This window comes from Phoxinus phoxinus (genome assembly GCF_949152265.1).
Source record: "Phoxinus phoxinus genome assembly, chromosome: 16".
NCBI lineage: Eukaryota > Metazoa > Chordata > Actinopteri > Cypriniformes > Leuciscidae > Phoxinus > Phoxinus phoxinus.
Genome location: NC_136891.1, coordinates 26,469,613 through 26,497,584, shown reverse-complemented (window position 1 = coordinate 26,497,584; position 27,972 = coordinate 26,469,613). Strand labels below are relative to the sequence as shown.

Sequence of the window (27,972 nt, the reverse complement as noted above, 5' to 3'; positions counted from 1 at the left end):
AAATTAGGGCTGTCAATCGATTGAGATTGTTATCGAATTAATTATGTGATATGGCAATTAATTAGTCAAATTAATCACACGTATGAATATATGCAGAGAAAAGCTCCCAAATGAAGATAAAGACGTTTCATTATTGTAGCAGATGAGTGAAGCATTTAAAAGACAAAAAGTAGCTCAATATCTAATTTTTCCCCCCCTATTGAACATATGTTTATCACTGGCCTACGGCATACATAATTTTAGTCAATTTGTCTGATGTTGACTTCATGCATCTGTCGACTTCACATGCATTCTTTCATTACATGTTTTATTCAATCTAATGTTTTTCAGTGTCTCATGCCATGAGCACATTGTTTTTTATTAAGACTATGTAAACTTTTTACAAATGTTTTGTGAGACCCAATCTTCTGTAGCATTCTGTACAGCTGTTTTTAAACATAAGAACACATCGAGTGTAAATACGTCCAAGTAATCCAAGAAAGACAGGCTTTAGCACAACACAACTTAACATAACGGTGACTGGACTCTGGGTGATGGTGAAGGGGAAACTTAAGTTCTGAATGTAATTGAGGTAATGACAATACACAGCTAATACACATGAACTCATAAGGACGGTAACCAAGCAGACCGGTCAATGGCGGGAATCTGAACAAAAAAACACGTGTGACTAACGAATACAAACAGAAGGTCCATGAAAACTGAAACTAAACTGAACATAGTTGTGACAGACAGGAGTCCGGTAAACTTTTATGATTCTTCTTTGCAATCCTCTGCTGACACCACGCCAGTGACAATGGTGTTGATTCATGCGAGATCTCTGGCAAATAAGACCTTTATTTTGAATGATCTCTTTCTTTCTCGTGAAATGGATTTGGCTTACAGTAATGCTGGAGAAATGACTCTTCTCTGAACTTTCTCCTCCTGCTTTTAGTTTTTTTCAGTAGGCTACCCCAGGTCTGTTGGCCAGGGCAGGGGTCTTGCAGTTATTTTTAAAGTCAAGTTTAAGTGTAGACTTTTACCTTTTAGTCTCATTGTACTTTTGAATCTCAGTTAATTACGTTTAATTATTTAAAATCTGTTATGTGTTTTGATTTATAGACCCCCAATATTAGAGTTTTCTTCATTTTAATCTGCAATTGTCCAATTTTTTGACAATATTTTGATTTGGGGGGATTTCAGTATACTGTACATGTGCTGCCCTTCAAATCCCCTGATCACAGAATTTTTTATTTATTAGTCATTTGACTTTTTACAATGTGTTTCTGGACCATCTCATGAGCGTGGTCCTACAGTTGACCTGTCTTTGGGGTTCTCTGTTATAGTGTGAAGATTGCTGATACTGTTTTTTCTGATCATAAGACTGTTCTTTTTAGCTCTAACTTTCCTTGTGGTGCTCTAAGTAATAATGTTTCTGCCTCTGTTTCATCTCATGTACTCACTCCTTGCACAGCTATATTTTCAGCGTTTTTTTTTAGGTTTCCCCTTTTTTTTTTAGGTTTCCCCTTTAATTACATTGATCGAGTCTCCCTATCCCTGTATGGCTTTAGAAGAGTTCGTAAACCAGTTTAATGCTTTTTGTTTAGATATTTTAGACGTTGTGGCTCCTTTTGAAGTCAGGAATTACAGGTCTCTTATGAGATTTTATAGAACTGTTTGAGCGAGTATCAAAGAGCTGTTAAATTAGGTAGATCAAGATATTTTCCTGGCATCATTTCCAGAAACTGTCATAATTCTTGAGTACTGTTTTCTACTGTAAATGCTGTGCTCCACCCTGTTGCTACTCCATCACTCACTCCTTCTGTTGACAAGTGTGAAGAGTTCTTAAACTTTCTCATTGGTAAGATTGCTGGAATTAGATCTCAGAATTTTATCTATTAGCAATGAATTTATTGCTTCTGTTGAACCTCATAAATAAACTAATTGACCTGTTTTTCGCCTCTTTCCCTGCAGCAGCTTAAAGATATAATTGCTCATATGAAGTCTATCAAGTCTCCTGGTGATGTTATTCCTTCTTCTCTGTTTAAGCAGGTACTTGATTCCATTGGTTCTTTGGTTATCTGGTGTTGTTCCGGCCCCTGAATAAAAAAGTGCCTTAGACCCCTTTGACATGAGTAGTTTTTGCCGATTATGAAATTGCTTTTTATATCTAAGATGCTGAAAAAAATTGTGTATGCTTTTTCATGAGGAATAAATATTGTGATAAATTCCAGTCAGGTTTTAGAGCGTGCCATAGTACAGAGTTTGCTCTTCTGAAGGTCTCTAATGACATGCTATGAGGCATTGATTCTGGAAGCTGTTGTGTTCTACTTTTGTTAGATCTTACCGTGGCATTTGATACAGTTGATCATAATATTCTCATTGATCATCTTAGGGATCACGTTGGTATTTATGGCTTAGTCCTGAAATGGTTCTCTTCCTATTTGAAAGATATGACTTTTTAGGGGATTATCCTTCAATGTTGCCCCTCTTGTATGTGGGGTTCCACAGGGTTCTATCCTGGGACCAATTTTTTTTCTCGTTAGATCTCGTTTCAAATGTAAAGGTGATCGGGCATTCTCTGTTGCAGCTCCTAGGCTCTAAAAATGACCTTTCTCTGTCGGTTAACACTGTCCTTAGCATTTAAAAATGTAAGCTGTGTATGTCTCATGTTTGCATTGTTTTCATGTTTTTGTTTTAATTTTCTCAAATATCTTAGATATTAGATAGATTGTCTTTTTCTGTCCAGCACTTTGGTTCCACTTGTGGCGTTGAAAGTGCTCTATAAATCAAGTAGAGTGGAGTTGAGAGTTCCTAGCATGGAACATATGCCAATATTTATATATTATACCCACTTGGGTTAGTCTGACCCAAGCATGAGAAAGCATGTAAACACCAGGCTGATAAACAGATAAACTGTGTTAAACAGAGTTAACGTACTCAGACATATATGTATTTGTTTGTGTAGTGAGCTGAAATGGGCTATCAGTATGTTCAGATAGGCACACGCACACACACCGACGCAAAGCTGCTGATGTGACTCATTGTGAATCATAGGCCACCATCGTAGGTGGACGATCCAGCAATTATAATGTAATCCACCTCAAAATATTGGGAGGCGGCCCACAACCTGCAGTATATAATGTGATGACCTATTATAGACCTGTTCCTGCTGCCATTGCTATCCTTTCTCTAGGGAAAACTTGAAAATCCTCTGAAAATCTTTGTATGAACACCTGACCCGTAACGCCTGTGTTCCAGTATTAGTAAGTGTAACTGATATAATACATATGTCTGCGTGACTCACAGTAAACAAGATGGCAAGTCTGTGAGAGTGGCATCATAATGTTTTGACAGGGAGCATGTTTGGCGCACGCTTGCTTATTTTATGCGGGAACAGAACACGGTTGACTAACGCAATTGGACGTGGGTGATTGATGATCCAGCAGGCTTTGTCACCGGTATTTACTTGACCTTTTCCTCCTTCACTCTTTACTACTTTACTTTATTTTCTCTTTTTCCTCCTATCTGCATTGATGTTCATTAAACGGTGTTTTCTAGTCACTATAGCCCTTCAGCCTATGACCTCTCTTTTTTCATTTTATGTCTTCTTCCTCCCTCTCATTATTTATTCCTTTCTGCCTGTCTCACTTGCTTTATCTTTGTAGTGTGTTAAATCAAAACTGTTTTGATTTTGTGGCGTTCAGTTGTGTGTGTGTTAGCTTTAAGCTCAATGCCAATCTACTCCTAAAAGTTGACAAAACTTCGGTCTTACTGAGCGAAATTATTTATAGCTCAACCTTAAACAACCCAGGTTTTAAACAACCAAGGCTCATTGGAAAAACATGCCTATGGTGACTTTCCACAAAATTATATTATAGTACGTTGCTTCGATCTTGCACGTTTTGTGACACTTTCAAAGTAAATATCCATTGGCGCTAAAAGCGTGTTCAGTTTTATCGAAGCAGATGAAATGTTTTAATACGTTGTTTGTTTTCTATATGATGGAAGTTTGGAAATTAAATATCCAGTGAGTGGTGCTAAAAAAAAATCACGTTTGAAAATACCTTATCACCTACACTAAACCCTACCCTAAACCGATAGTGTCAACAAAACCAAGCGTGAGGTAAAAACAAATTTGCTGAATCAACCATGCCATTTTAGCCAGTTTTTGAGCACTTTTATCATGACTCAGGACAAGTCCTGCATGTGGATCGCAAGTGCAATGCTATATCAGGTGAGCTGCCCAGCCAGTTTACTACATCAGAAAAGCCATATGTAATGCAAACGTCAAAATGTGTTAGTTTACAAATCATACATCATGGTAAAAGTGTTATTATGATAAAATACATATTTATTAATTGTAATCTTCCCCTGTAGTTGTTGGTGTTTTACTGGCACTAGTGCTAATTTTAGCTGACGACTGCAGTGAATTGTATGTTTGTTTTTGCAAAAATGTAGGTGAAGGCACTTTTCACTTTTCAATATTTTCATTTTAAAACCGGCTCATTAAAAAGTCCAGGGACATACAATACACGCACTTCATGTAAATATTTGCATTTCTGACATAAACATAAAAACACTTATTTTATTTTTCCTACCCTTTATAAATATTCAGTAACACAGTGACATAGTGAGGGATGTATGTTTCACCAAAATCTGATTTTAAAACCGAGTCGAGTGTAAACAGGGCCTAAAATAACAACAAAGGATCAGGTTAGTGCTTGTAAGTAGAGTAAAAAGGGAATCCAGTTTATTCATGTCTATTTCTTTAAGTATCTATTTCTGTCTGTGTCTGTAAGTATCTATAAAGATCTATTATAAGTATCTCGGTCTGCATGAGTGTTGAACACTGAAGGACAGAGATTTTTTTTTTTGTGAATGAAATGAAAACTCAGAGGCACATTCATTCTACAGTCCTTGAATCACAGTCATTCAGATGTGTGTGTGTGTGTGTGAGAGAGAGCTTGTATGTGTGAATGTGTCACATTAACAGTGAGATATTTTCAGATTATTAGTTTTTCGCGGGATGAAACATTGCAGGGGGTTTGTTTTACTTTCCAAATGGCTCAAAATACTATGTAGCCCCATCCACTGTGAATGTGATGTGTAGCCGAACAACAGTTTATGAGTTTAGCTAGATAATGAATAAGCTAGATGCTAACTCTTATGTAAACGCAAACAACACATCAAGCTTAGACTGTTTGATGTATTTTAGCCTACAACATGCTATATGGTTTAGGTTTAAAACTGTTCCAAAACACAGCTACCAGCTAAATGTATAGGTTGTGTATGTGTTTGCATATATCTACATTCTTAAAACTCATTATTACCTCACTTTTAGGTTCATATAAACTAAACAGCTGTGTAGCTGCACATCCTTGCCGTTTCAAAAATTTGTTATAGCATCCCAAGTGAAAATTAATATACCAAAATGTATTTGAAATATGTTTATTTTATGCTAAGTATACTACAAATACACTACAAATACTGTGTTTTCGACAAATTCTATATTTAACCTGTTAGCAATCACCTTGTTTAAGACACATAAAAGCTTTAATAATTCATTTTGATGGTCCCTTATGTACCTACGGTTGCTCGAGAGAGCTCAACACCCGCAAATTAAGAAAACATCTTCAGTTGTCTGTGTTTTCAACAAACTCTATAGTCCCATAATCCCATTTAACCACTTGTTAGCAATAAAACATTTCAAGACAGCTTTAAAAATTCATGAGTGGGCATTGTGATGAATCTTGAGCTTGTGTTACAGACCTTATTTCAGGCATTTAACCAAAAACGCATTCAAAAACCCATTGAATTGTAGTATAAGTACAAGTACAAAACTTGTTTATGGGTTTATTATGCAGTACTCTATTATTTCCCGAGACTAATTTCAACTAGATGATTTGAAATCCTAAGCTTTGATACTTGAATAATACGCAAATTATGAAGCAAGCTTTTTATTCTTAGTACAGCACTGAAGATGGCGTGACACAAGGTCCTGGTATCCAGCAGCACTGCAAGCTGATGAGTTGTCTGTCACCGTCTGTCGTCATGGTCAGACTGACTCATAAGACATACGCTCAGTGTCAGGAGACACCTTGCGGTGGGTCAGCCACCTCTGAGTTCGCTGTGTGACAGTACTAACCCAACCAAGTAAAAAGCATATATACGCCCGGACCCAACAACAGGGCCTGGAAAGTGTGTATTTTGATAGATGATTCGGCGGGAAACCCCTCTCAAAAGCTCAGGAAATCAAACATTCACACGAACAACTGCAGCGTCTTTATTTGCAAGCAATATTTTGGTGAGGCGTAACTGATTCATGCTTCCCCAGGCGTCCTCCCCATGGGAAGCAATTCAAAACAGCACATTTGTTCCCCTTATTATCTCCCAGCTAAGCATGTCGGAATTGGGACACGAGGCATTTCCGTCCTGATTTGTGTGTTTTTGACAGAATAAACCTTTGAACGTTTGCATGAAAGCACTGTAGATGTTCCTGACGCAAACATCTATCATCATCATGAAGGCAGCGCTAAGCTGCGAGGTGTCGGGGGAGAGAGGAACATGATCAACGCGCCCTCAAACGTTACAGATGCACTATCAAACACTCTTTACGCACTCCCTCCTGAGAGACCTGCGCAGAGCAAAGCAGCTGCCGTTCTTTTGCACAGTGCCTTTCTTTGCTGCTTAAACAAAGTCTACAATTATCCCCATAGCGCACACATCTTCTTGTGTTCCTCCCAGCATCCTGTTCTCCTTCTGATTTACCTCTCCCATTTCTCCACTCCCAAACTCCCCTATGCGGGAAGGCGGAGTGGATGTGTCCCAGGGTTTGTCAGGGGGAGAGGGTGGTTGTGAAATGGTATAGTCTGATAGATGGAGTGGGCATGAGACTGTGTGTGTGAGCGGAATAGTAAAGGAGCCCTGGAGACGGGGAGGACGGAGGCACAGAGCCAGAAAATTGCATTGCATATTTGGTGATTAGTTTACCTCATGGGTTTCTTTCTTCCCATCGCTCTCTTTAGTCTTCCTCGTCTTCTTTTCCCTCATATTCATCCTGGTCATTAGTCTATTGTGTATACTGTATCATCCATGTTTCTCACATTGCCTGTATCACAAGCAATTTCTGTATTGCCTATCACCTTTTTCCATGCCTTTTCTAAGACCATCCACATCATCCACATTCAATTGTTAAAATCATGAGAATTCAGGCTGATTCAATAATCATTTGGACTCAATTTTGTGAACTCTCCTGAGAACAAATATCTTGGTTATATATTTGATGAATCTCTATCTTCTAAATCTCATGCAAATCAACTAAGGGCTAAACTCAAGCTAAAGCTGGTGTTTTCATTTAGAAACAAAGCCTGTTTTTCATTTGAGGCAAAAAAAGAGATTTGTTTCTGCCACCTTCATGCCAGTTCTTTTGATTAATATGTAGATGTTTTGTTAAAGGAACACTCCGACTTTTTGGGACTTTAGCCTATTCACCTTATCCCCCAGAGTTAGTTAAGTCCATACATACCTTTTTCATCTCCGTGCGCGCTATAAGTCTGTTTGACGCACCCACCGCTAGCCTAGCTTAGCACAAAAACTGGATGTAAATGGTTGCAGCTAGCATACTAATCCAAATAAGTGACAAAATAACGCAAACATTTTCCTATTTACATGTTGTGATTTGTATAGTCACAGAGTGTACAAAAAAACAAAGTCACATGAGAGACAGACATATTTTAACCGTATAAATACTGGGAACTATATTCTCTGAAGGCGAAGCACTGCTACTTGGGCGGAGTGATAACCGCAGCACCTGAGACGCGCCGTGGTGAGGAGCAGAGAGTTCGTTCAGAGCGCGTCTCAGGTGCTGCGGTTATCACTCCGCCCAAGTAGCAGTGCTTCGATAAGATATTTTAAAGATAAGTATAGGCAAATTTCAGTATTCCCACTGCTGAGAACAAATTTCAGTACACAGCTCCCAAGTCAGCAATTCTTTGAGGGAAAAATGTCCTTTTTGACACTTTTTTTGCTCAGCCTTTGTGCAAAACAACACACTGAGACCACGCTATTAAGAATGACAAATTGCCTGCTTATAAATGCAGACACTAGCAAATGCGTGTAAGTTAGTGTGCTTCCACAGACTGCAAACTAGAAGGCAGAAATCTAAGACCTCCAGGAAATTATATTGATAATTGATTTCAATTGCTCTGCTGTCGCGAGGGTTCTCCGAAACGGTAAGCCACTTGCCGTAATTACAGTCTCAAACAGGATAAACCTGCACGACGTGCTTTTCAATGACTGAAAGGGAAAGACAGGCAGCCGCAACGTTCTCATAAAAAGCAAGTAGGTCAAGCGCTTTCTTTTAATCCTGGCTTAGTCAGGGCCCATGTCTGGTTGATGGGAGCTCTCAAAGCTCCAAAGAAGGCAGAGAAAATCCCACTCTCTTCTATACTGCCAAAAATTGTCCATATTCCCTTTGTTTAGATTCAAAGGATGCTCAGCTGTCAGTAACTCCTGCATTCTCTTTGGACTCGGATCTCTTTGAAACTCAGACGTTGTTTTTGTTGTATTAGCACACGTCTGATGTTTGTTTAGTTATGAAACTCCACAGGAAAGCATATGAGATGAAATCGATGAAAGTCTCAGCATGAAATCATTTACAGCTTACATAAGGCCTAATAATCATCCAATAAGCATGCAGCCAACAAAAATTAACTAAAAACTGCTCTGATTAGCTCACTGTTATTGCTTATTCGCAGCGATGTAGATGCATCGCGGTGGGTACGAAAATACATTATTCGAGTGAAGAATCAGAACATCCCTGGCAAAGTCACGGTGGCCTCTGATTGGCTGGAAAGGCCACACTTTCTACACATTTAGCTCCTCTCTTGTGCTCCAGAGCATAAACAAGCAATGCGTGTGTACTCTCTGAGCGACATGACGGACTAGTATGTAAGGCACTTTTGTGACAGGATTTGTATGCCGTGAAAGTGGAATACAGTGGCACAGTGTACAAGGACAAGAGGCATGAGATGTAGCGGTGGATAAAGGTCTGGTCTACTGCTACATGCAGTTTATGTTAACATGCACATGCACTTTCTGGAATAATTAAATCATCGGAAATACTGAATAATACTAGGCTTACTGTGCTTTCATACTGTTAAAATGCACAATTGGTAGGAGATCAGATGTCATTTAGGATCTTCTTTGCGTGCGTTCACAACTATGCAAATACATTTACTCAAGAAACAAAATTGTGTAACATACTAAGCTTTGTTTTCAGAGATAATATGCATATTTACAGTATATACACACTCTGCCATTCAAAATCAGACTTTCTGACCCTTAGGCCACGAGTGCTCTGTCATATAAGAGACTTCCTTCAAAAACATTACAAAATCTTACCCATCCCAAACTTTTGAATGGTACTGTGTATAAAAATAAATAATTGATTGGATAATTGAATAGTTTATTTGAATATTTATCAACATTCTGGTTGCGTAAGCACACTCGTTGGTTTCTGCGTCTGTTCCCCAGACACTGTAAGTAAATATCACACATTTTCTATTTACCACAGACAGTAGATGATGATTTCCTCAGCCCCTCGTTTTGACAGACTGAGGTACGCATCTCTTTTTGCAGTGACCACATCCTCTTCCTCCTCCCTCTCCTCAACATGAACTCGTGTGATCCAGACTCTCGCTGTGATATGAGCAGGCAGTTGCTAATAGTGACAAAAGAGCGTGAAGAGAATCAGAGCGTGAGGGACTCACAGCTCCATTGACTATGAGCCGTGAGGCAGTGGGAGACAAACACACATAAACACACTAAAACAAATAACAAATGTTCTTTTTTTTGCTCTCTCTAAAGGTTGTAATTTAGTGCCAAATGGTTAGAATTGAGAGCCAAATCAGCAATGTGAAATTCTTTTCGTTGTGACACTGAAGACTGGAGTAATAGCTGCTGAAAATTCAGCTTTGTCATCAAATGAATAAATTAAATTAAAACAAATATTAAAACAGAAAGCAGTTATTTTCAATTGAAATATCAAATAATTGCAGATAAATCTAATATATATTTACTATATAATACAGTATGTAATTAGTTGTGCTAATAATTAGTAGTTTGCCATTTTTGTTTATATTGCAGTGGCTGGCAGTAATGCATTCAGAAATCTATTCATTATCCCGAACATTCGAGAGCAAGTTGACTGAGCCTCTGCAAGTCAAGTGTATAGTTAGACGTTTCAGCAGATGATTTTGCTAAACAAGACGACAATACAACAAGACGAAGGCGTCAGCTAACACATTAAAAAGGTACAAAAGTAAAAGTAAAAACATTAAAGGTACAGTGTGTAATATTGACAGTTAGTGGTTGAAATGGGTACTGCAGTCCAAATTCTAAATATTCTATATTATATTCCTGCAATACGGAGGGTACTGTTTAAGTGGACGGGATCACTCAAACCAAAACAAAAACAGACATTCCGACATTTAACACGCGTTTCAAAGTAAAAAATAACTGTCTGTATATTGTTTTTCAGAGAAACAAGTATGTGAACTTAGCATGTTTCCTAAATATCAACAAATTTGATGCTTTAGTACAGTCAAATGACATACACCACCATAAAATAGTAGTTTAAACCTGTAATATTGAGTTAATGCACATAAAAACACAAACCAAAACCACAAACCAACACATTCTCTGTGAAAGGTTATCGCATTTCTCAGGGATAAATCTTGGCGGTTTCAAAACCAAAAGCTGCCCAATTAGGCTAGTGACAAATGGTCAAAAAGTGCTTTAGTTTTTGAGATACCCCTACCGGAGGTAGAACTAAACCAAATCATGTTTTTCCTCATCTCTAAGGTCTCCCATATATGAAATGGATTCTTGGCTCAAAATATTTTACTGCTAAGATTGTTAAATTAACAGATATTGTTATACACCCCAAAACCAAAAAAGGACTAAAATATAGCCTGTCCGTATGGGAGTTAAGGCATAAAAACTAGTGCAGATCAATCACACAAGCTCTGAGAGCTTTGAAACTTGACATATTTGTAGTCAGGAAGTTGCTTTACCTACTAGAAAAGACTGGATGTGAATATCTTGATGTATGGAATAAATAGAGACATATAAACACATACCAAAAATAAGCGGACATACACAAATTGAATATCTATGCAGAATGTTTTCATTTACTTTGTGATTGCTTTGCCAAGGATTATCATATAAACATATATGATGGCTTGTTGGAAAGATGGGGTTGTGCTGAATCCAGCAATACCAAATATGTAAATATAGCCAGATAAATCAGAGTTTTCTGTCATTCAATGTGTGAGGTGTCTAAAATGAAAGAAAATGGAACACTGACATAATTTAGTCCAAAGCCCATTATCATTGGTGAGAAGAATGTTGAGAAATGAAAATATAAGATACATTTAATAATGAAACATTTCACATGGCACCTTGAACTATATGGATACAAAGATTGAAATAGAAAGATAACACCTTACCATAGCACAATCAGGAGACCAGGAGTCAGGATTGGAGTTTCACCTTATTAATGAGCCTTTTAATAAAACTATAACTTAACTTCACACAATACAAATTAAATTACTGTCTTAAATCAAACAAATGGAAATCTAACAAAAGAAACACTCAGAGGGGGGATGAGTCCTCTCTTATCGGGCTGTTTATTTTCTAGCAGCAACCATTTGGAACATGAACTGCTTTTGGTAGCCATTCTGAGATCAGCCCCCCATATCTGCAACACACCACTGTCACTCATCCACATTGTCATCAGTGACAAAGTGGGTCATATTTGGACAGTCTGGGAAAGGGCAAGAGCAAAACTCTGTGCAGGTTAAGCCCACTGAAAGACACTGGCATTTGGTGGCATCGTTGCAGTTTCCGTCTTTACAGTAGAGGTGGGTGATGTCTCTAACTTCTTTAGGTGCTGGTGCCTTCTGGAACATCACAGGTTCAATGCACCCATCTTCTCTGAGCCTCCACCCTCTACCAACTGGGTTCCAGAGAAGAGGTTTGGCCAGGTGGCTGTGACGCCACACTGCTGTTTGGTACAAGGCTCTGAGCACATGTTGTTGGAAGGCATCTTCTGTTGGTGGTAGATTTGCTGCTGACAAATCTGTGGTAGATGCCAGTGTGTACCTCAGCTCATCCAGGTTGGTGCAAGGATGCCCATCCACCTTTTTCTTTTGGCCATACAGGAGGAGGGCATGCCTTCTTGCCACAGGCAAAGCCTCTTCCAGGCTACCAGAGAGTCCAAATTTGGTCATTTCCTGTAACTCACAAAGATGGGTCTTCAGTCTTGTGAGGGCAGTGGCCTTCCCAATTCTGTACAAACTGCTTGTGGTGTCACAACCCGTGAGGGCGTGGCATGCAGGTAAACACTCACAAAGCACTGCTCCAAGCTTCTGAGCGATCAAACATATAGGGACGAATCTTTCCTTGAGGCCATGTCCAGAGTGCATAAACACTGCTGAGGATCCAAACATCCCTTTGCTTGAATAGTACAGAAGCAAAACTAGTACATCTGTATCATCACATTTGACAATTAGACGAGAATGTGACTGTTCAAAGTGTATTGCATGTAACACCAGCCTCGTGTACCTGCAAAGTTTATCTCCATTCATATCAAACGTGTTCCTCTGTGGAACCCGTGCTAGGCATTTATCTACTGTGGAGACTTGGCCTCTTCGGAACACAACAGATGCCATAGCATGAGTTGTATGAGTTGTATGCTTCCCATCCAGGGTGTCTTCATTTTGGTCAAAGTTGTCGATGGCTGCATCAACAATTCCATGTTCAGCAACTCCAGTGAGGCCAGTTGGGATGTAGACACCACTCTCTGTCCTTGATATTTGGTCTGCTGCCACAGATGTGAGGAAGTGCCTAACCTCTGTATAGGAAACACAGTGCCCCATTGCACTGAGCTCATTGATGAGTGTCTTACTACCAAACTCATGATGTATCAAAATGGCAAGTCCCAGTGTGATTGGCGTATGGATGTGACAGCTCTGTCCAATGAGATCATGACAGATTGCGATAACACACAGATTGTCCTTTGAAGCTGGGTCATCATTACATGTTTGGTAATCTCTGTGGGCAGGTGAATCAACACACCAGTTGACAAAGTCATACAGGATGTTGGGTACATACTTGCTGCAGTGGAGACGTGATAGACAGTCACTGCTGACATATGATTGACTGTCATGCTCTACCTGCTCCATGCTTTTCCTCAATATGTCTGCAGCCCTGTGTAATATTTGGATTTCGGAAAGACTCTGACTTGTCTGTGGAAATGTTGTCTCACAGTCTACTGTTATTTCTGTGAGTTTAGCAGCTTCCCCTCAGTGCACAACCTATGGTCATACTATCTGAGCAGATCAGATCTGACTGTCCTGGACGTGGAACAAATACAAGCATGTCTTTGTAATGCTGTATCAGCTTTTCCTTTAGTTTCCAGGATCTATATTTCTTGTGTTGAACTATGGACACACCTTCTTCCTCAGCAATGGTCTTTAGTATGTTGTCATAGCTATCAGTCAAAGAGTTGAGAGTTCTCATTTTCATATATTTGGACAATACGGTTTTATCAATGTCTTCAGTGAGCTTAATAAACGCTTTGTCATAGACATTGGTCTGCTTTTCTGATTCTTTTCTTCGTCTGGCAGCTGCTATATTTCGTTCAGAGATGTAGTGTGCAAGGCACATTTTATGGTATTTTGCATCATATGCAAAGAGATCTGGGCATGAAAGAATTCGAAGATGTACTTCTTCATCAAGCCTTTCAGAAGCTGCCCGAAGGACCTTGTCTCTGGTACTTGCGCCTGTACCAGTCGAAATGGCTGTCAGAGGTTCTGGTCTAGAGCTGGCCTTCCCACAAATGAAACAATCTCTCCGTTTTTAAATGATGTTGTATCAGCCCTACTCAGCCTTCTTGGTGCAGATGTGCTCTCACTCAACATTTGCAACTTGCTGCTGCTCACTGATTTTTGTCTTACTGCAGTAGTTCGCTCTACATGATACATATGAAACTTTGATTTTGGAGGAAAGTATGTCATCTGTATATGGAGCCAGAGTTTTATGGACATCATCATCTCTCTGCTGAGCAAGGGTAAGTATGCGTTGGAGGCCTTCTACTGTGGGGTTTTGGACATAGGGATCTTTTTTCTTGCCCTTTTCAAAATGTTTCCCACAAATTATACAAAGCTTTGGATCCAATGTCTGTAAGACATTCTCCATAATTCAAGAGACTAGTGAAAATGAAAAATTATATACATTTCAGAATTTGGTAACACTTTACAATAAGGTTCATTAGTTAATGCATTAACTAACATTAACTAACCATGAGCAATACATTTGTTATTGTATTTGTTAATCTTTGTTAACGTTAGTTAATAGAAATAGAGCTATTCATTGTTTGTTCATGTTAGTTTACAGTGCATGAACTAATGTTAATAAGATTTTAATAAAGTATTAGTAAATGTTGAAATTAACATGAACAAAGATTAATAAATACTGTATAAGTGCAGTTCATTATTTCATGTTAACTAATGTTAACTAACGAACCTTATTGTAAAGTGTTACCCAGAATTTTAATTGAAACGCAAATCAAGTTGAATTACACATGCAACATTAGTCAGAGGGCTAAGTAATGTCTTAGCTAGGCTAAGTAGTTTATACAACTAGCTACTTAGCTACTTGTATTAGGCTAGGTCAGCCTTTTCTTATGACATAATATTTGTTTATTAAGACATTATAGAAGATATCAATAAAGACAATCAAGTAGATAGCTACTGCTGGATCCAACCATTAGCCTAACACTAATATATTATTCTTATCTAATCAGAGATCACACCAATGGGGTGAAGTAAGCAGTGTAGGCTCGACTGCTGGCCTGGACAGAGAAAAAAAGCTAACAAATATTATTTTCTATTATTCAGTAATGACTTGGCCAAAACAAAATTCAAATGGATATACATATTTTAATAAAGGTGTTCCATTCCAATGTTAACATGATTCTATTTGATCTGTGTTTCATATGAATTGTATAGTATACTGTGCCTTATGAAATGTATCATTATTAAATGTATCTTAAATGAGACCATTATGACAGTGTTCCGTTATCTTTCATTTTAGACACCTCACACATTGAGTGACAGAAAACTCTGATTCATCATGCTATATTTACATATTTGGTATTGCTGGATTCAGCACAACCCCACCTTTCCAACAAGCCATCATATATGTTTATATGTTAATCATTGGCAAAGCAACCACAAAGTAAATGAAAACATTCTGCATAGATATTCAATTTGTGTATGTCCGCTTATTTTTGGCATGTGTTTATATGTCTCTATTTATTCCATACATCAAGATATTCACATCCAGTCTTTTCTAGTAGGTAAAGCAACTTCCTGACTACAAATATGTCAAGTTTCAAAGCTCTCAGAGCTTGTGTGATTGATCTGCACTAGTTTTTATGCCTTAACTCCCATACGGACAGGCTATATTTTAGTCCTTTTTTGGTTTTGGGGTGTATAACAATATCTGTTAATTTAACAATCTTAGCAGTAAAATATTTTGAGCCAAGAATCCATTTCATATATGGGAGACCTTAGAGATGAGGAAAAACATGATTTGGTTTAGTTCTACCTCCGGTAGGGGTATCGCAAAAATTATAGGCCATTGTCACTAGCCTAAATGTTGTGGCCTAACCCTTTCTGTGTGTTACAACACGCTGACCGCTCCAATATGGCGTGCACGCCGACATGTCTAGAGTGGTCGAATGCAGAATGCTAATCAGACATGGGCTTTTGCAGTCTGTTTGGACTTATAGTGACACCTAGTGGCATGGATGCAGCATTACTCAAATGTTTTCCATGACTGACCTTGCATCCTCCTAATGTGCCTACTATCCATCCTTAATAATAAGTGATATTAGAATAAGCATGTCCCAAAGCTTAGTCCATTGAAAAGTCCAAAAAAGTCCCCAGATGTGTTTACTGGCGTGAGGGCGGGACATTTTTTTACCTTTTTTCCTGTTTGAGAAGCTATTTCACTCAGATATACATCAAAATAGGGAAGAAAAGACAACTTCCGTTTCATGCCAACTTTAAAGCCTTCTCTGGGTTTGTGATTTATTGTATCCTCTGTCTTAAAAGTGTTGTGTACTACTTTGATACATGGAAAGATTTCTGTACCCCACTGGGAAGCATTTATGCCCTCACTGTTGCCATCATAGTGATGAAATGGAAGGTACTTTCTTGCTTTTCTCCAGAGACAACTAGTCGGCTCTAAATCTGGCCCTGTCACACTTTCATGAAAGCTCAAATTTAATTTGTAGCCATTTGTGTGTTTCTCCCTCACAGTGAATAGGACTGCGGCTATAAATACCTGAGTTGCACAGGGACAGAGATGCTGCGCATAATCAAAGAGAACCTCAGCAGAGACAAATAATCAGGAGAGAGGGAGAGCAAAAGAGCGAGCGGAGAGCGGTAAATAATGATTAGAACCAGGAATAGAGGGAAAATGGAAGCATAAATAAATAGGGAACAGATAGTAAAGGGGGAAAAGGGATGCTGTGAAACTGGAGGAGCGTTCAGCAGGTGATATGGAGGACCTGAAGAAAGTGTTCCCTCTCTCACCTCAGCTCAATGACTCATTTAGTGAGTCATCGCTGTCCTGTCACACGCACATCTGCTGCCCACACTCTCCAACCAATTAGGCGTATGTACTTCACTAGACTACAGAAATATGCAAAACAGCCAAAATGGTGGCCATATTAGCACATAGAAATATTTAAAAGTAACGACAGTGCTACTTGAAAGGCATGAAATGGGTCATTTCCAAGGACGTCTATAGTGACTGTCATGAGGTGTGACAAGGCAGCAGGCCAGGAAAATATAAACTGCTTCTCCAAAAAATTGGTCACTATTTGCGGGTGTTTCTCCAAGTTTTAGCTCAGTGGTTCTCAACCTTTTTGACTTCAAGGACCCCATTTGCCCAAAAGGCCCTCCTATCTAACTACCTCTACTTCTGTTGTAATAAAAATAAACTAAAATGTCACTTTAATGTTGTAATTTTTTATTTGAGTGTTTCAGCATTTTAATTATGTTAATATGTTAATGCTAAATTGAAATAATTTTAAGACTTCCCCCTGGAAGTTTGGCCCGAGAACCGCGAGATTAATATTAATAGATAGTGTGGTAAAAACTAAGAGAAATCAATGTAAATATTACAATTTTTTTATTTCAAAATATCAGAATATTTCATTGTGCATCATTTCCAATGAATCTTTAATGTTGTCAAATTATGTGAACATGTAAAAAAAAATATATATATATATATAGAATATATAAATATATATAGTGATATATAAATATAGTGTATAATATACATAAAATGTTAACAATCAAATCAGTCTCTGCAATACATTAAATAATTGTAATGCCATTTTATTAAAAACATTAGAAATGTCATTTCCACTGTCATTCCTATCACAGGATGCTATTTAACGGCCAGTTTTTATTAACGTTTTTATTAAACGGCCAGTGATAGTTAGTTTTGTTCATGTGTGTCTTGTTCAATTGATGTCAATTTAAGCCCTGTGTTTCTATCAGTTCTTTTCTTTGTCGGTTCTACGTCATTTTAAGTTGGTGGTTCTGTTCCTGCTATTCCTGTTCTTGAGCGTGATTTAAAGATTTGAGTTTGTTTCTGTTTGTTGAGTTTTAGAGACTGCTGCACCTAGATCCTGCTTCCTCTCTGATGCAACCAACCGTGTCAATATAGGACAAATAAAATGCAATACGTGTGCAGCAGGAAATGGCCTGTGTCTTTGGTGCAGATGAACAGACGCACAGATGGCTCGGACATGACCTGGAACAGTGGAGGCCAAGTGCAGGCTAACTAACGAGGCGTGAGCAAGCGCAATGATCTCAGCCCGAATAATTCAAGGGGAGCCAGGTTTCAGATAACAGGTCTAAAAGGTCTCAGCGTGAGGGGCTTCAAATGCAGCATATGCTCAAATTGTGTAAAAGGACACGACTATGATTGAAGAGGATTTCTGTGTGAGTGAAAGTCAAGCAAAGGTTTACGTAAACTCAAATAAATCACTTGGGAAAGAAAACTGCACTTTTCGAGTTGAAGTATTTCTTATTGAAACGGGAAGCTGGGGTGGGACACATCAAAGGGCCCTTTATTTATATTTATATATATATATAGGAGTAGATGCTATTAGAGTGAGTTAATGTCTCATTCTTGAGAGCATTTTATTGGACAATATGAGTGCAAAAGATATTAAGACTTACATAAAATTGGTTCATTCTCCCAGAAGAGAAAGAATATACATTTTAAATGTGTATATGCTAAAAGATGAATTCATCAAATTTGGGAGTACATTCATGGTGAATTTTTGCTGTTGTTGTTGTCACATCTGAGTCAGATCTGACACTGGGAGTGAATTGAGAAAAATCATGTATATTTCTCTCCAGCACGAGACTGTATTTTGAATAATTATTACAGAAATTGTTTTTGAAATTGCAATTTTGGATGCTTACTGTGTGTGAAGGGGAAGTTTGAAGACTGTTGTTCTAACAGTTTGGCTTGAACTATTGCTGAATTCGGAAGCACACTACTCATATTATTTTTGTCATGCTTTATATGTGTTAGGTTGCAATTCCTAATGGACAAGCCATTCGTTGTGTCAGAAATCACATACTGTGAGTAGGTAACCCACTCAGACAGTATGCGATTTCTGACACAACGAATGGCTTGTCCATTAGGAATTGGTTACAACATTTTACAGACGCTTTTATCCAAAGCGACTTACATTGCATTATCCTATACATTTATGAGCAATCCCCTGGGATCGAACCCATAACCTTGCATTGTTAACGCAATGCTCTTACCACTGAGCTACAGGAAAGCTACATTTGAATTTGAATTTACTTCAGGACCATTAAAAAACAAATGTTCTATATAGTATATGAATATGTGTATGAATGAATTTCGGATGTATACATCCGCCATGTTGTTAGTCATGTGACCTACCAGCATCCGTTACATCATTACTGCTATTCATCAATTCTCTCCTGTGGCCTAATGGGACATAAAGTGTCCATCGCATAAATATATACATTGCGTCTCATGTTCAAAGGCATTCATATGAATTCGCCATCAATCTGACAAAACGCACGCACTCAATAAGTACAATTTTGTTCTTTTTTATACTCAAAAATAGTGCAATCTTTATTGTGTATTAACTTTGAACTTCAGTACACTACACTAGCATATCATGAGCTCAAAGCTCATTTTGATTTCCACGGGGTCATTAGCAGCATTTTAATGCAGGGTTACACGTTTTTTCTTACATGGCTGCCATGAACTCTTCATTTGCTCCGCCCATTGGAGTCAGGAATCAGGATATGGAGCGCAGTCCAAAAGCACATGAGTGGACTGGTTCTGGATCACACTGCTCCAACATTTGAGGAGCATGCGAGTGTGGGGGGCAAAGAGCATACTGGTGGGTTTGTTTGTTAGCACCCCCTGACATTTACCAGACTAACAGAAAATGTCAGTGAATGCCAGATGTTAGCTCTGGTTATGATGCAGCTCTTGAAAAGCCTGAGCTATTGATCCACAGCCTCCCTCCCCTCACCCAATTCACATCTCCTCTCACCCTGCCCCTTCACTTGTCTTTTCTCTCTCTCCTCCTCTCCCTCTCTTCTCTTGCCCTGTGCGGAGCAACCGACACCTGTCAAAGCTCAGAAGTCAAAGGTCTGAATAATGGATCTTATGCACATTCTGGCTGAAACTGTCAACATTTACGTTTATTCCCGAGTTGCAGTATAGCCATGTTCATGCTTGAGAAGAACAGCTCTGTCTTACATGAGTGGGCTACATTTCCATACAATAAGACGAGATGAATTATGTATGTTAAGGACAAATGCTTTGAGCCCCACCTGAACCAGACAAGCCTCTGATGGAAAATCGGAGCTGACCTTCCCAGCTTTGACACACCATCTCACATTTCTTCACCCCCAGAGGGAAGTTTTATAGCTCAGAGGTTGCTCTTTCGTAGCTTAGGAGACTTAATGGACTTGTGTTTCTTTTATGTGTCAACTTTGCCTTTAGCAAATTCCTATTTTTAATTGAAATCTGATGTGATTGCTGATCTTTGTGGATCAATTATGTGACAATACATTTAAAAAGAGTAAAAATTCTATTCATACCTACAATGACGAATACTCCTTTACGCCACATATTTATATATTAATTATTCATGATATTTATAAGCTTTAAAAACCTTTAAATAATTAAGATGTGTACATTCCTATGTATTCAAGGTGTAAGGAAAATGTTAAATATATTATTTTGCTTGATGGTTACACACATGACAATTTCAGAGTTATTAAACTTTTTTTTTAAACCAACATGAACCACAAAAAATAAAAAACAATTTTTATTTTAAAAAAGAAAAGAAAAAGTATCCTATGTTTCATATATTCTGGTTTCTAGACAAATCTGGAGAGGTGGACAAAGTTCACAACTTCCTTACTTGAGTGAAAGTACAGATACTACTGGTCAAATATTAACCAATTTTTAGTAAAAGTACAGAAGTACTATAAAAGTACTTAAGTATAAAAGTAAATGTCAATGCATTGTTTTATTATTGTTGCATGTAATACTTACAGTATCATATGCCTCTGAATCTGTGCCTGTCTACATGAATATCAAATTTATTTCTAGAACAGTTCCAGTAGTGTGATTGAATAAGTGCACTCAATAATGTCCACAATGGTTTCGGACACCCAAATGGCTGTTCCCAGTTTTTTTTTTTTTGGCTTTTAGTATGAATATGTTAGCCTTACTGTTATCTACAAGCTAGTGTGCTCCAAAACAATGACAAAATTCGCATTTAGAAGACCAAAACCAACATTGAAAATGAAAATCAGGTTGATGTCAGAATCCAACGTCAGATTGACGTTAATCTCCAACGTTGGACAGACGTTGTATTGTGGTTGAAAATCGTGTTGACGTCAGAAACCAACATCAGTCGAGTTCTGACGTCAACCCTAGTTTCATTTACAACCAAAATGAAACCCCTGCAACCAAAATCACACCTGACGTTACTACTTTACTGAAGGACCTTGACAGAAATGTAGTGGTGTAAAAAGTACGATATTTGTCTTTCAAATATAGTGAAGTTAAAGTAAAAAGTTTCCAGAAAAAAATATACTCAAGTGAAGTACAGATACTCAAAAAGTGTACTTAAGAACAGTACTCAAGTAAATGTACTTTGTTACTGTCCACCTCTGAAATCTGAGCATGATTTGAGACATTGACTTTAAAGCGGACACGTGGAATTAGTAGGTCTATTTATCAGGAGAGTCAGGAGAAAAATCTCCATTTGCTCTTAATGTTATCTAAACTGCAGAAACAATTGAGATCTCTTCCTGCGGACAGGCTCCTTCCCTGGAACATTTTGTGTCACCTTCAGTCAGCTGACTATATGATTGAGCGGTGAAATGGAGCTGAAACACTAGCTGCACGGTTTGAGATCCTCTCCTTGTTGAGGAAAAACCTGGCAAGTAACCTCGTTCATTCTGTTGGCATTGTGACAGGTAAACTCAAAGTTCACGTTGCATTTTTCAGATGCATGGGCTGTTTTGCCACTTGTCCTCAGAAATCTGATTCATGCAGTGAAGTGGTAAATGGGCTCTATGCATGATGCATTTAGAGTGACAGTTTCATTTCTTAACATATAGTTGTATTATATTAAATATATTTCTTAGTTATTTGTAGGTGTTCATTTTTTATTTCGCTATTTCACTGTGTCTTGTAAGTTTTTAGACACAAATAACTGGTTGTTGTTGGTTAGACTTGTTTACTCATTGGCTGTTGCTGGTTAGTCTTTTTAAGTAATGGATTATTGTTGGTTAGTCTTGTTTTCTCAATGATTGTTGATGGTCAGTCTTTTTAGTCATAGATTGTTGTTGATTAGTCTTGTATAGACTTTGGATGTTGTTGTTTAGTTTTATTTACTCATTGGTTGTTGTTGATCAGTTTTTTTTAGTAATGGATTGTTGTTGATTAGTTTTGATTAGTCTTGTAGTCATTGGTTGTTCTTGGTCAGTCTTGCTTAGTCAGATTGTTGTTGGTTAGTATTATTTACTCTTTAGTTGTTGTTGGTTAGTTATATTTACTCATTGGTTTTTGTTGTTGTTGGTCAGGCTTTTTTTAGTAATGGATTGTTGTTGATTATTCTTGTATCTGGTTGTTGTTGGTCAGTGTCGTTTAGTCATAGATTGTTGTTGGTTAGTCTTGTATAATCATTGGTTGCTTTTTATTAGTCTTGTTTACTTACTAGTTATTGATTGATTAGTTTTGTTTACTCATTGTGTGGTGTTGCTTTGCTTGCTCATCGGTTGTTGTTGGTCAGTTTTGTTTAGTCATATATTAGTCATTGATTAGTTTTGTGAAGTCCTTGGTTGTTGTTGGTTAGTCATGTGTAGTCATTGGTTGTTTATTAGTCTTGTTTAGTCATTGGCTACTATTCATTTAGTCTTGTTGTACAGTATTTTTGACCCCTACGTACAGTATGTACATGTATTAATGTCCTTTTGGTTCTTTCTGACTGGGGTTTGAGAGTATTGTACATGTCTGGTTTATGTTTAGAGCCCTTTCTCAAGCCTCATCTACCTCAAGTCCTGCTTTATTATGGTTTTTGTTTGCTACGTTCCCATGATAACAATGTACTTGGGTCTTCAGTTTCATCGTAATGTCAGTTTGTTACACAAACACTGAAGTTTGGACGTATAGCTTAAAGGGGCTTTAGAGACATAAAATCCTCAGATAACATTAAATAAAATAGAGTGAATAACCTGCTTCTGTAACATTGTATGCAGTGATGTGTTGGCTGTTGTAGAGAATTAACTCTCACAAAGAAACATGATGTGCTTTGCCAGTGTGCAGAATAATGTCTTTTTGTTGCTGTTGTTAGTGATGTTTGCCACCAAATGTTCCTCCTACTTTTACATAATTACCGGCTCTTGTTAAAGCCATTAAGCTTTGCAACGAATGCAAAGATGATTATAGTTGTAATTAGCTTCATGAGAGCAGTGAGCGGCAGAAAGAGATTACGCTCCATCCAAAACACATTCTGGTGAATGATTCTAAAGGCACACTCACTTCAAAAAAAAAGCATGTGATTCCCAAGAGTCATTGAGACAAGCTGCCCTTTTCTGAAAGACCTGCAAATGGGCAAGAAACATTAGATACAGTATGTACTCATAAAACAATTAGGCTATATAGGGGAAAGTTTGATCGACAGGATGTTGAAAAAAAATCTAAATTGTTTTTCATCAGAATAAATTTCATTTTTGATGTTCACCCTTGTTTTTACAACGAAAATGTTGGGGGGTTTTTTTTGCAAAGAAAATAGTTTTGTCTTTACAATCTTTCATCAGAATGTAATAACTATTTTTTTTCTCCTAAAGAACCTTCCTTTTCCACAGACATCACAAATGGGCAAGTTCATAATGTTTTACCAACAGCCAAATATCTATTGTGGCTGTAGTTTATAATGTTCACCAACAGCTATTTAGGCTACTTCATAATATTTACCAATGCCAAATAGCTATTGTGGCTAGTTTATAGATCGGCTACTATTCAGGCTACTTTGTAATGTTTACAATTGCCCAAATAGCTATTTTAGCCAGTTTAAAATGTTAACCAATAGCCAAATAGCTATAATGGATAATTTATATTGTTCATTAATAGCTTAGCCTACTTTGTAATGTTTACAATTAGCCAAATAGCTATTGTGGCTAGTTTATAATGATCACTAATAGCCAATTAGCAATCCAGTTTATATTGTTGACCAATAGCGGGCTACAAAATAATGTTTACCATTAGCCAAACTGCTAATGTGTCTAGTTTTGTTCATCAAAAGCAAAATAGCTATTTAGGCATTGTTATTTAGCAAACTTTAAGCTCTATCTAAGCTCTGTAAACTCTTCTTTTGTTGACTATTCTGTCTACTCGGAAATGCATTAAACAAAATAAAATGTGTTGCAAACAGCAATTCACATTGACTTCCAATATTATCAAATACTACCTGAAACCATCGATGTACCATGTACAGTATTTTTGTCAGAAGCGTAAACACAGCATTAGAAATAGAGTTTCAAACCAGTTTAGGTTTTCGAGAACAGACATCATCTGTGGAGTTATTGTGTGTGTGACTGACTGTATAGCAGCTGTAGCGAGGTTCTGTACTTAATGTGTACATTAAATGCGAGAGCAGATGTAGCGGTGTTCACTAGGTGTGTAAACAGAGTGGGTGAGCCGCTCTCAGTGTAAAAGTATAGCTCAGAGCAGATGGCAAGGTTATGGCAGCCAGAGAAGTGAAGTCACAGCAACTTCAAGCAGCAGCTGCCCCTTTCATGCTGAAATATGACCTGCTGCTAAGTTTTTACATTCAGAATCCATACCTGATGCAGTAAAAGTGAGATTTCATAGATTTTAGTGTAATGAACAGGGCACTCAAAGCTTGGTGGTCCAGAGAGAAGTGCAGAAGAGGGAGCGGGGTGCACTTACAGACGGTGTGGATGAGTAAACCACGAAGAACATATTGTACGAACAGAATGGCGAACGCAGACATGAAAGAAACATAGAGCTGAGATAGCAGGAGATTACGCTCGTCAACATTGTTGTGGACTGGAGCCAAGGAGGTGGGGTGGCATCTGTGACTAACTTTGAAGTTTGTGTATAAATATGTGTGTGTTTCCCACCAGTTCCTTTGATGTACTGTGTATTATTACACTGTTTTCCGTGTAACAAAGATGTGAAGTGTACAAGAATCCATGCCATTTAGAACCATGGCTGATTCCTAAATGCTTACAGCAGGGGCGTTTCCTCCGAGGTGGCAAGTGAGGCAGGGCCTCCTCAGAAACCTAGATGAGAAAATAATCCACAGTACAAAAATAAAACTATGCAGATATTACAAAATATACACTATTACAAACTGAGTGCATAAATCGCTATTTTTCTATAGTGACACTGTCCAAAAGTGACAGCAGTGACTATTAAAAAGAGTAGCTGAACATTGGTTAAGAAATAAAATATATTTGTTACTGCGTTTTTAGTTATTATTTTGGAATAAAAGTAAAAACTTGATGATAACTATACTTTGTTTTAATTAATAGATCAATAATTACATTGTAAATGTAAAAAATACGTTAAGATTAAGTGTACTGCATGGTACATTATTCTACTTAAGCAAAAAGCAAAACAAAACAAAAAACTGTGATGACTTTGCCTCCATATTTCAGAACACAACTGTGCGCCACTGGCTTATAATGACATATGATGGCTCGATTAGATGGTGAATTTTGTAAATAAATAGATAAATGTCTTTATTTCTTGCAACTGCGAATTTACTTGTAATTGTGACATTTATTTTGCCGTTATTGTTTCTTTGCCGTCCTTCGGATGAGACGTAATGAGACAGGTCCTGACTCTCTGTGGTCATTAAAAATCCCATGGCACTTCTCGTAAAGAAGAAGGGTGTAACCCTAGTGTCCTGGCCACATTACACCCATTTGCCCTTACCAATCATGGCCTCCTAATAATCCCTATCCATTGAATTGGCTCTATCACTCTCTCTCCTCTCTCCACTATAGCTGGTGTGTGGTGAGCGCACTGGCGCCGTTCTACTGTCGCTGCCGTCGCATCATCCAAGTGGATGCTGCACACTGGTGATGGTTGAGCAGACAATCCCTGATATGATTGTAAAGCGCTTTGGGTGTACAGTGAAAGCGCTATATAAATGCCTCATTCTATTCTATTTCCCATCTCAAGAAAATTTAGCTATTAAAGTTGCTCATTTTGAATGAATTTATATGATTTAATACAAAAATGCACACACATGAATACATAAATTATGATATATATATATTTATTAGTAGCTGTTTACATAGACTAGAACCACCACAGAGACAGGTGTGATTCATCAGGGAAGCTTTTGAATGATATCTTTCAGGTAATAGGGACATTTTATGTGTAGAATTCAGAAAAATTGCTTCAAGCACCTTTAAGTAACAAAATCATGCTGTTTTTACAGATTATGTTGGTCAAAGCCTGTTTTACATAACAGTAATGTGTACCTTCTAGTGGTGTAATCGTATCATTACACTCTTTTTGGAGGCGGTTTCATTTTCTCAGATACTGGACCTGTGAGTCCCATTTACCTCCTGTTGACCTCATAGCATCAGTCCTGTTATTATAGCTGTATGTAATCTGCTCCTCTCAGCACCATTTTTATTTCTTTATGTATCTCAGCTTCTCTCATTAAACGCATAATAATTGAGCTTCAGTTAAGAAATGAGACCCAAGATTGTGCCTCCCAATGTTTAAGTATTGTGTGGCTACATGTTGAGCTCTAGAAGATCATCTAAGCTCAATATCACAGATAATCAATCTCTGACAGTCGCTGACACGGAACACCCTGTCTCCATCCCTGCCTAGACAGGCGCCCCTCAGCCACTGTCCTCACTGGTGGTGTCTTTTAACACAGGATAAGAAAAGATAGGCAAGATGTTTGCTGGAATAATTATCTGCTTCCAACTATTGCACACTACTGATTTCCCCTGACTCTCAACTGAACCACATCAAATATCACAGTCTTTTGAAAGACTGAAAAATAAGCCCTGATGAATATGTTATTTAATATTAGATGTTTGGGAGCAAAAGTAGTATTTATGTGGAATAATAAATTTATCCCATATATAAATGGGAAATTATGCTATTTTTCCTGCATTTTACACAGAATTGAATAAACACATAAGGATGTTGCAATGTCATTGTCATTGACAGCATCTAACTTAGTTTGTATAATTAAGTAATATTCACAAGACCACAGTTCACAACTTACATTTCAGACACAATGTTCCCAGTTACTTTGTCCATTTTTGCTCCATAGCTGAAAAAAGTTCTTACGAAGCCACAGCAGAATCAACTGCCACGCCAAGCAACACCACAGTACCACAGTAGTGGTGTTTCATTCCTGAATGGATCAATGCTGTTGAATGAATTGGTTGAGTGAATCAACGTTAATGTAAATGTACTGGTGTGTGTATACAAAGCAAAGAAGAAGATACACTGCTTTCAAAGAGGAATTACTGGACTACTTGATACTAGCACCCCAATAGTAGAAGTCAAAGCAAAGCTTAATGGCTCGATGCTTCAACACTACTTTTAGTACCTCCTCAACACAACACCGGTTTGAAGAATACAAATATTGCACAAGGTCCTAATTGCACAGAGAATGTACATATATCCATAATGTATACATGATATCAGTCTGGTCAACTGATCCCTTCCCTTGTTTTCTCTTTCTCTGCCCCCCCCCCCCCCCCTTGTTTACTGTCATTTTCTACATATACTCTCTGAAATAGAAACTATATAATTTAATCTCTGTATATTCCAGTTTCATACTATCTCTGCTTTCCTTTGTTTCTGCATCTGCTCCTCTGCAGGTACATCAGAACAATGTATCTCGGCATCCAGAGCCGCAGGCAAAAGGAGAACCAGCGACGCTTCTACTGGGCCATGATGTACGAGTATGCTGATGTCAACATGCTCCGTCTACTGGAGACATTTCTGGAAAGTGCTCCACAGCTGGTTCTCCAGCTCTTCATCATGATGCAGAAGAACCGGGCAGAAACACTGCAGTGTAAGGAGTGCCTCAAGGCTCTGTACTGAGACTGCTGACATTTCGTACAGTATTGCTTTTATACATCAGTAGTGAATGTTCTTTGCATGTGTACATTTTACTGGGATCATTTAGAAATCTTGACAAGAAGATTATGACATAATTTATACTTTTCAGTAGATCTATTTATTTTATCATTTCAGTAGTGAGACTGTCAAATTGACTTAATTTGCTTTGCAGGAAATGCATCTTTAATT

General features: G+C 37.9%; 1 protein-coding gene across 1 annotated transcript in view; it reads left to right on the top strand.

The window, feature by feature from the left end:
- xkr6b (XK, Kell blood group complex subunit-related family, member 6b) overlaps positions 1-27,972 on the top strand; it is a gene marked incomplete at its 3' end in the record, with an annotated part of 51,769 nt that overhangs the window by 21,830 nt on the left and 1,967 nt on the right. Inside the window, exon 2 of the mRNA XM_079584063.1 lies at positions 27,540-27,736. Within this exon, the coding sequence (XP_079440189.1) occupies positions 27,540-27,736 (197 nt within the window). The remainder of the gene's footprint in view (positions 1-27,539; positions 27,737-27,972) is intronic.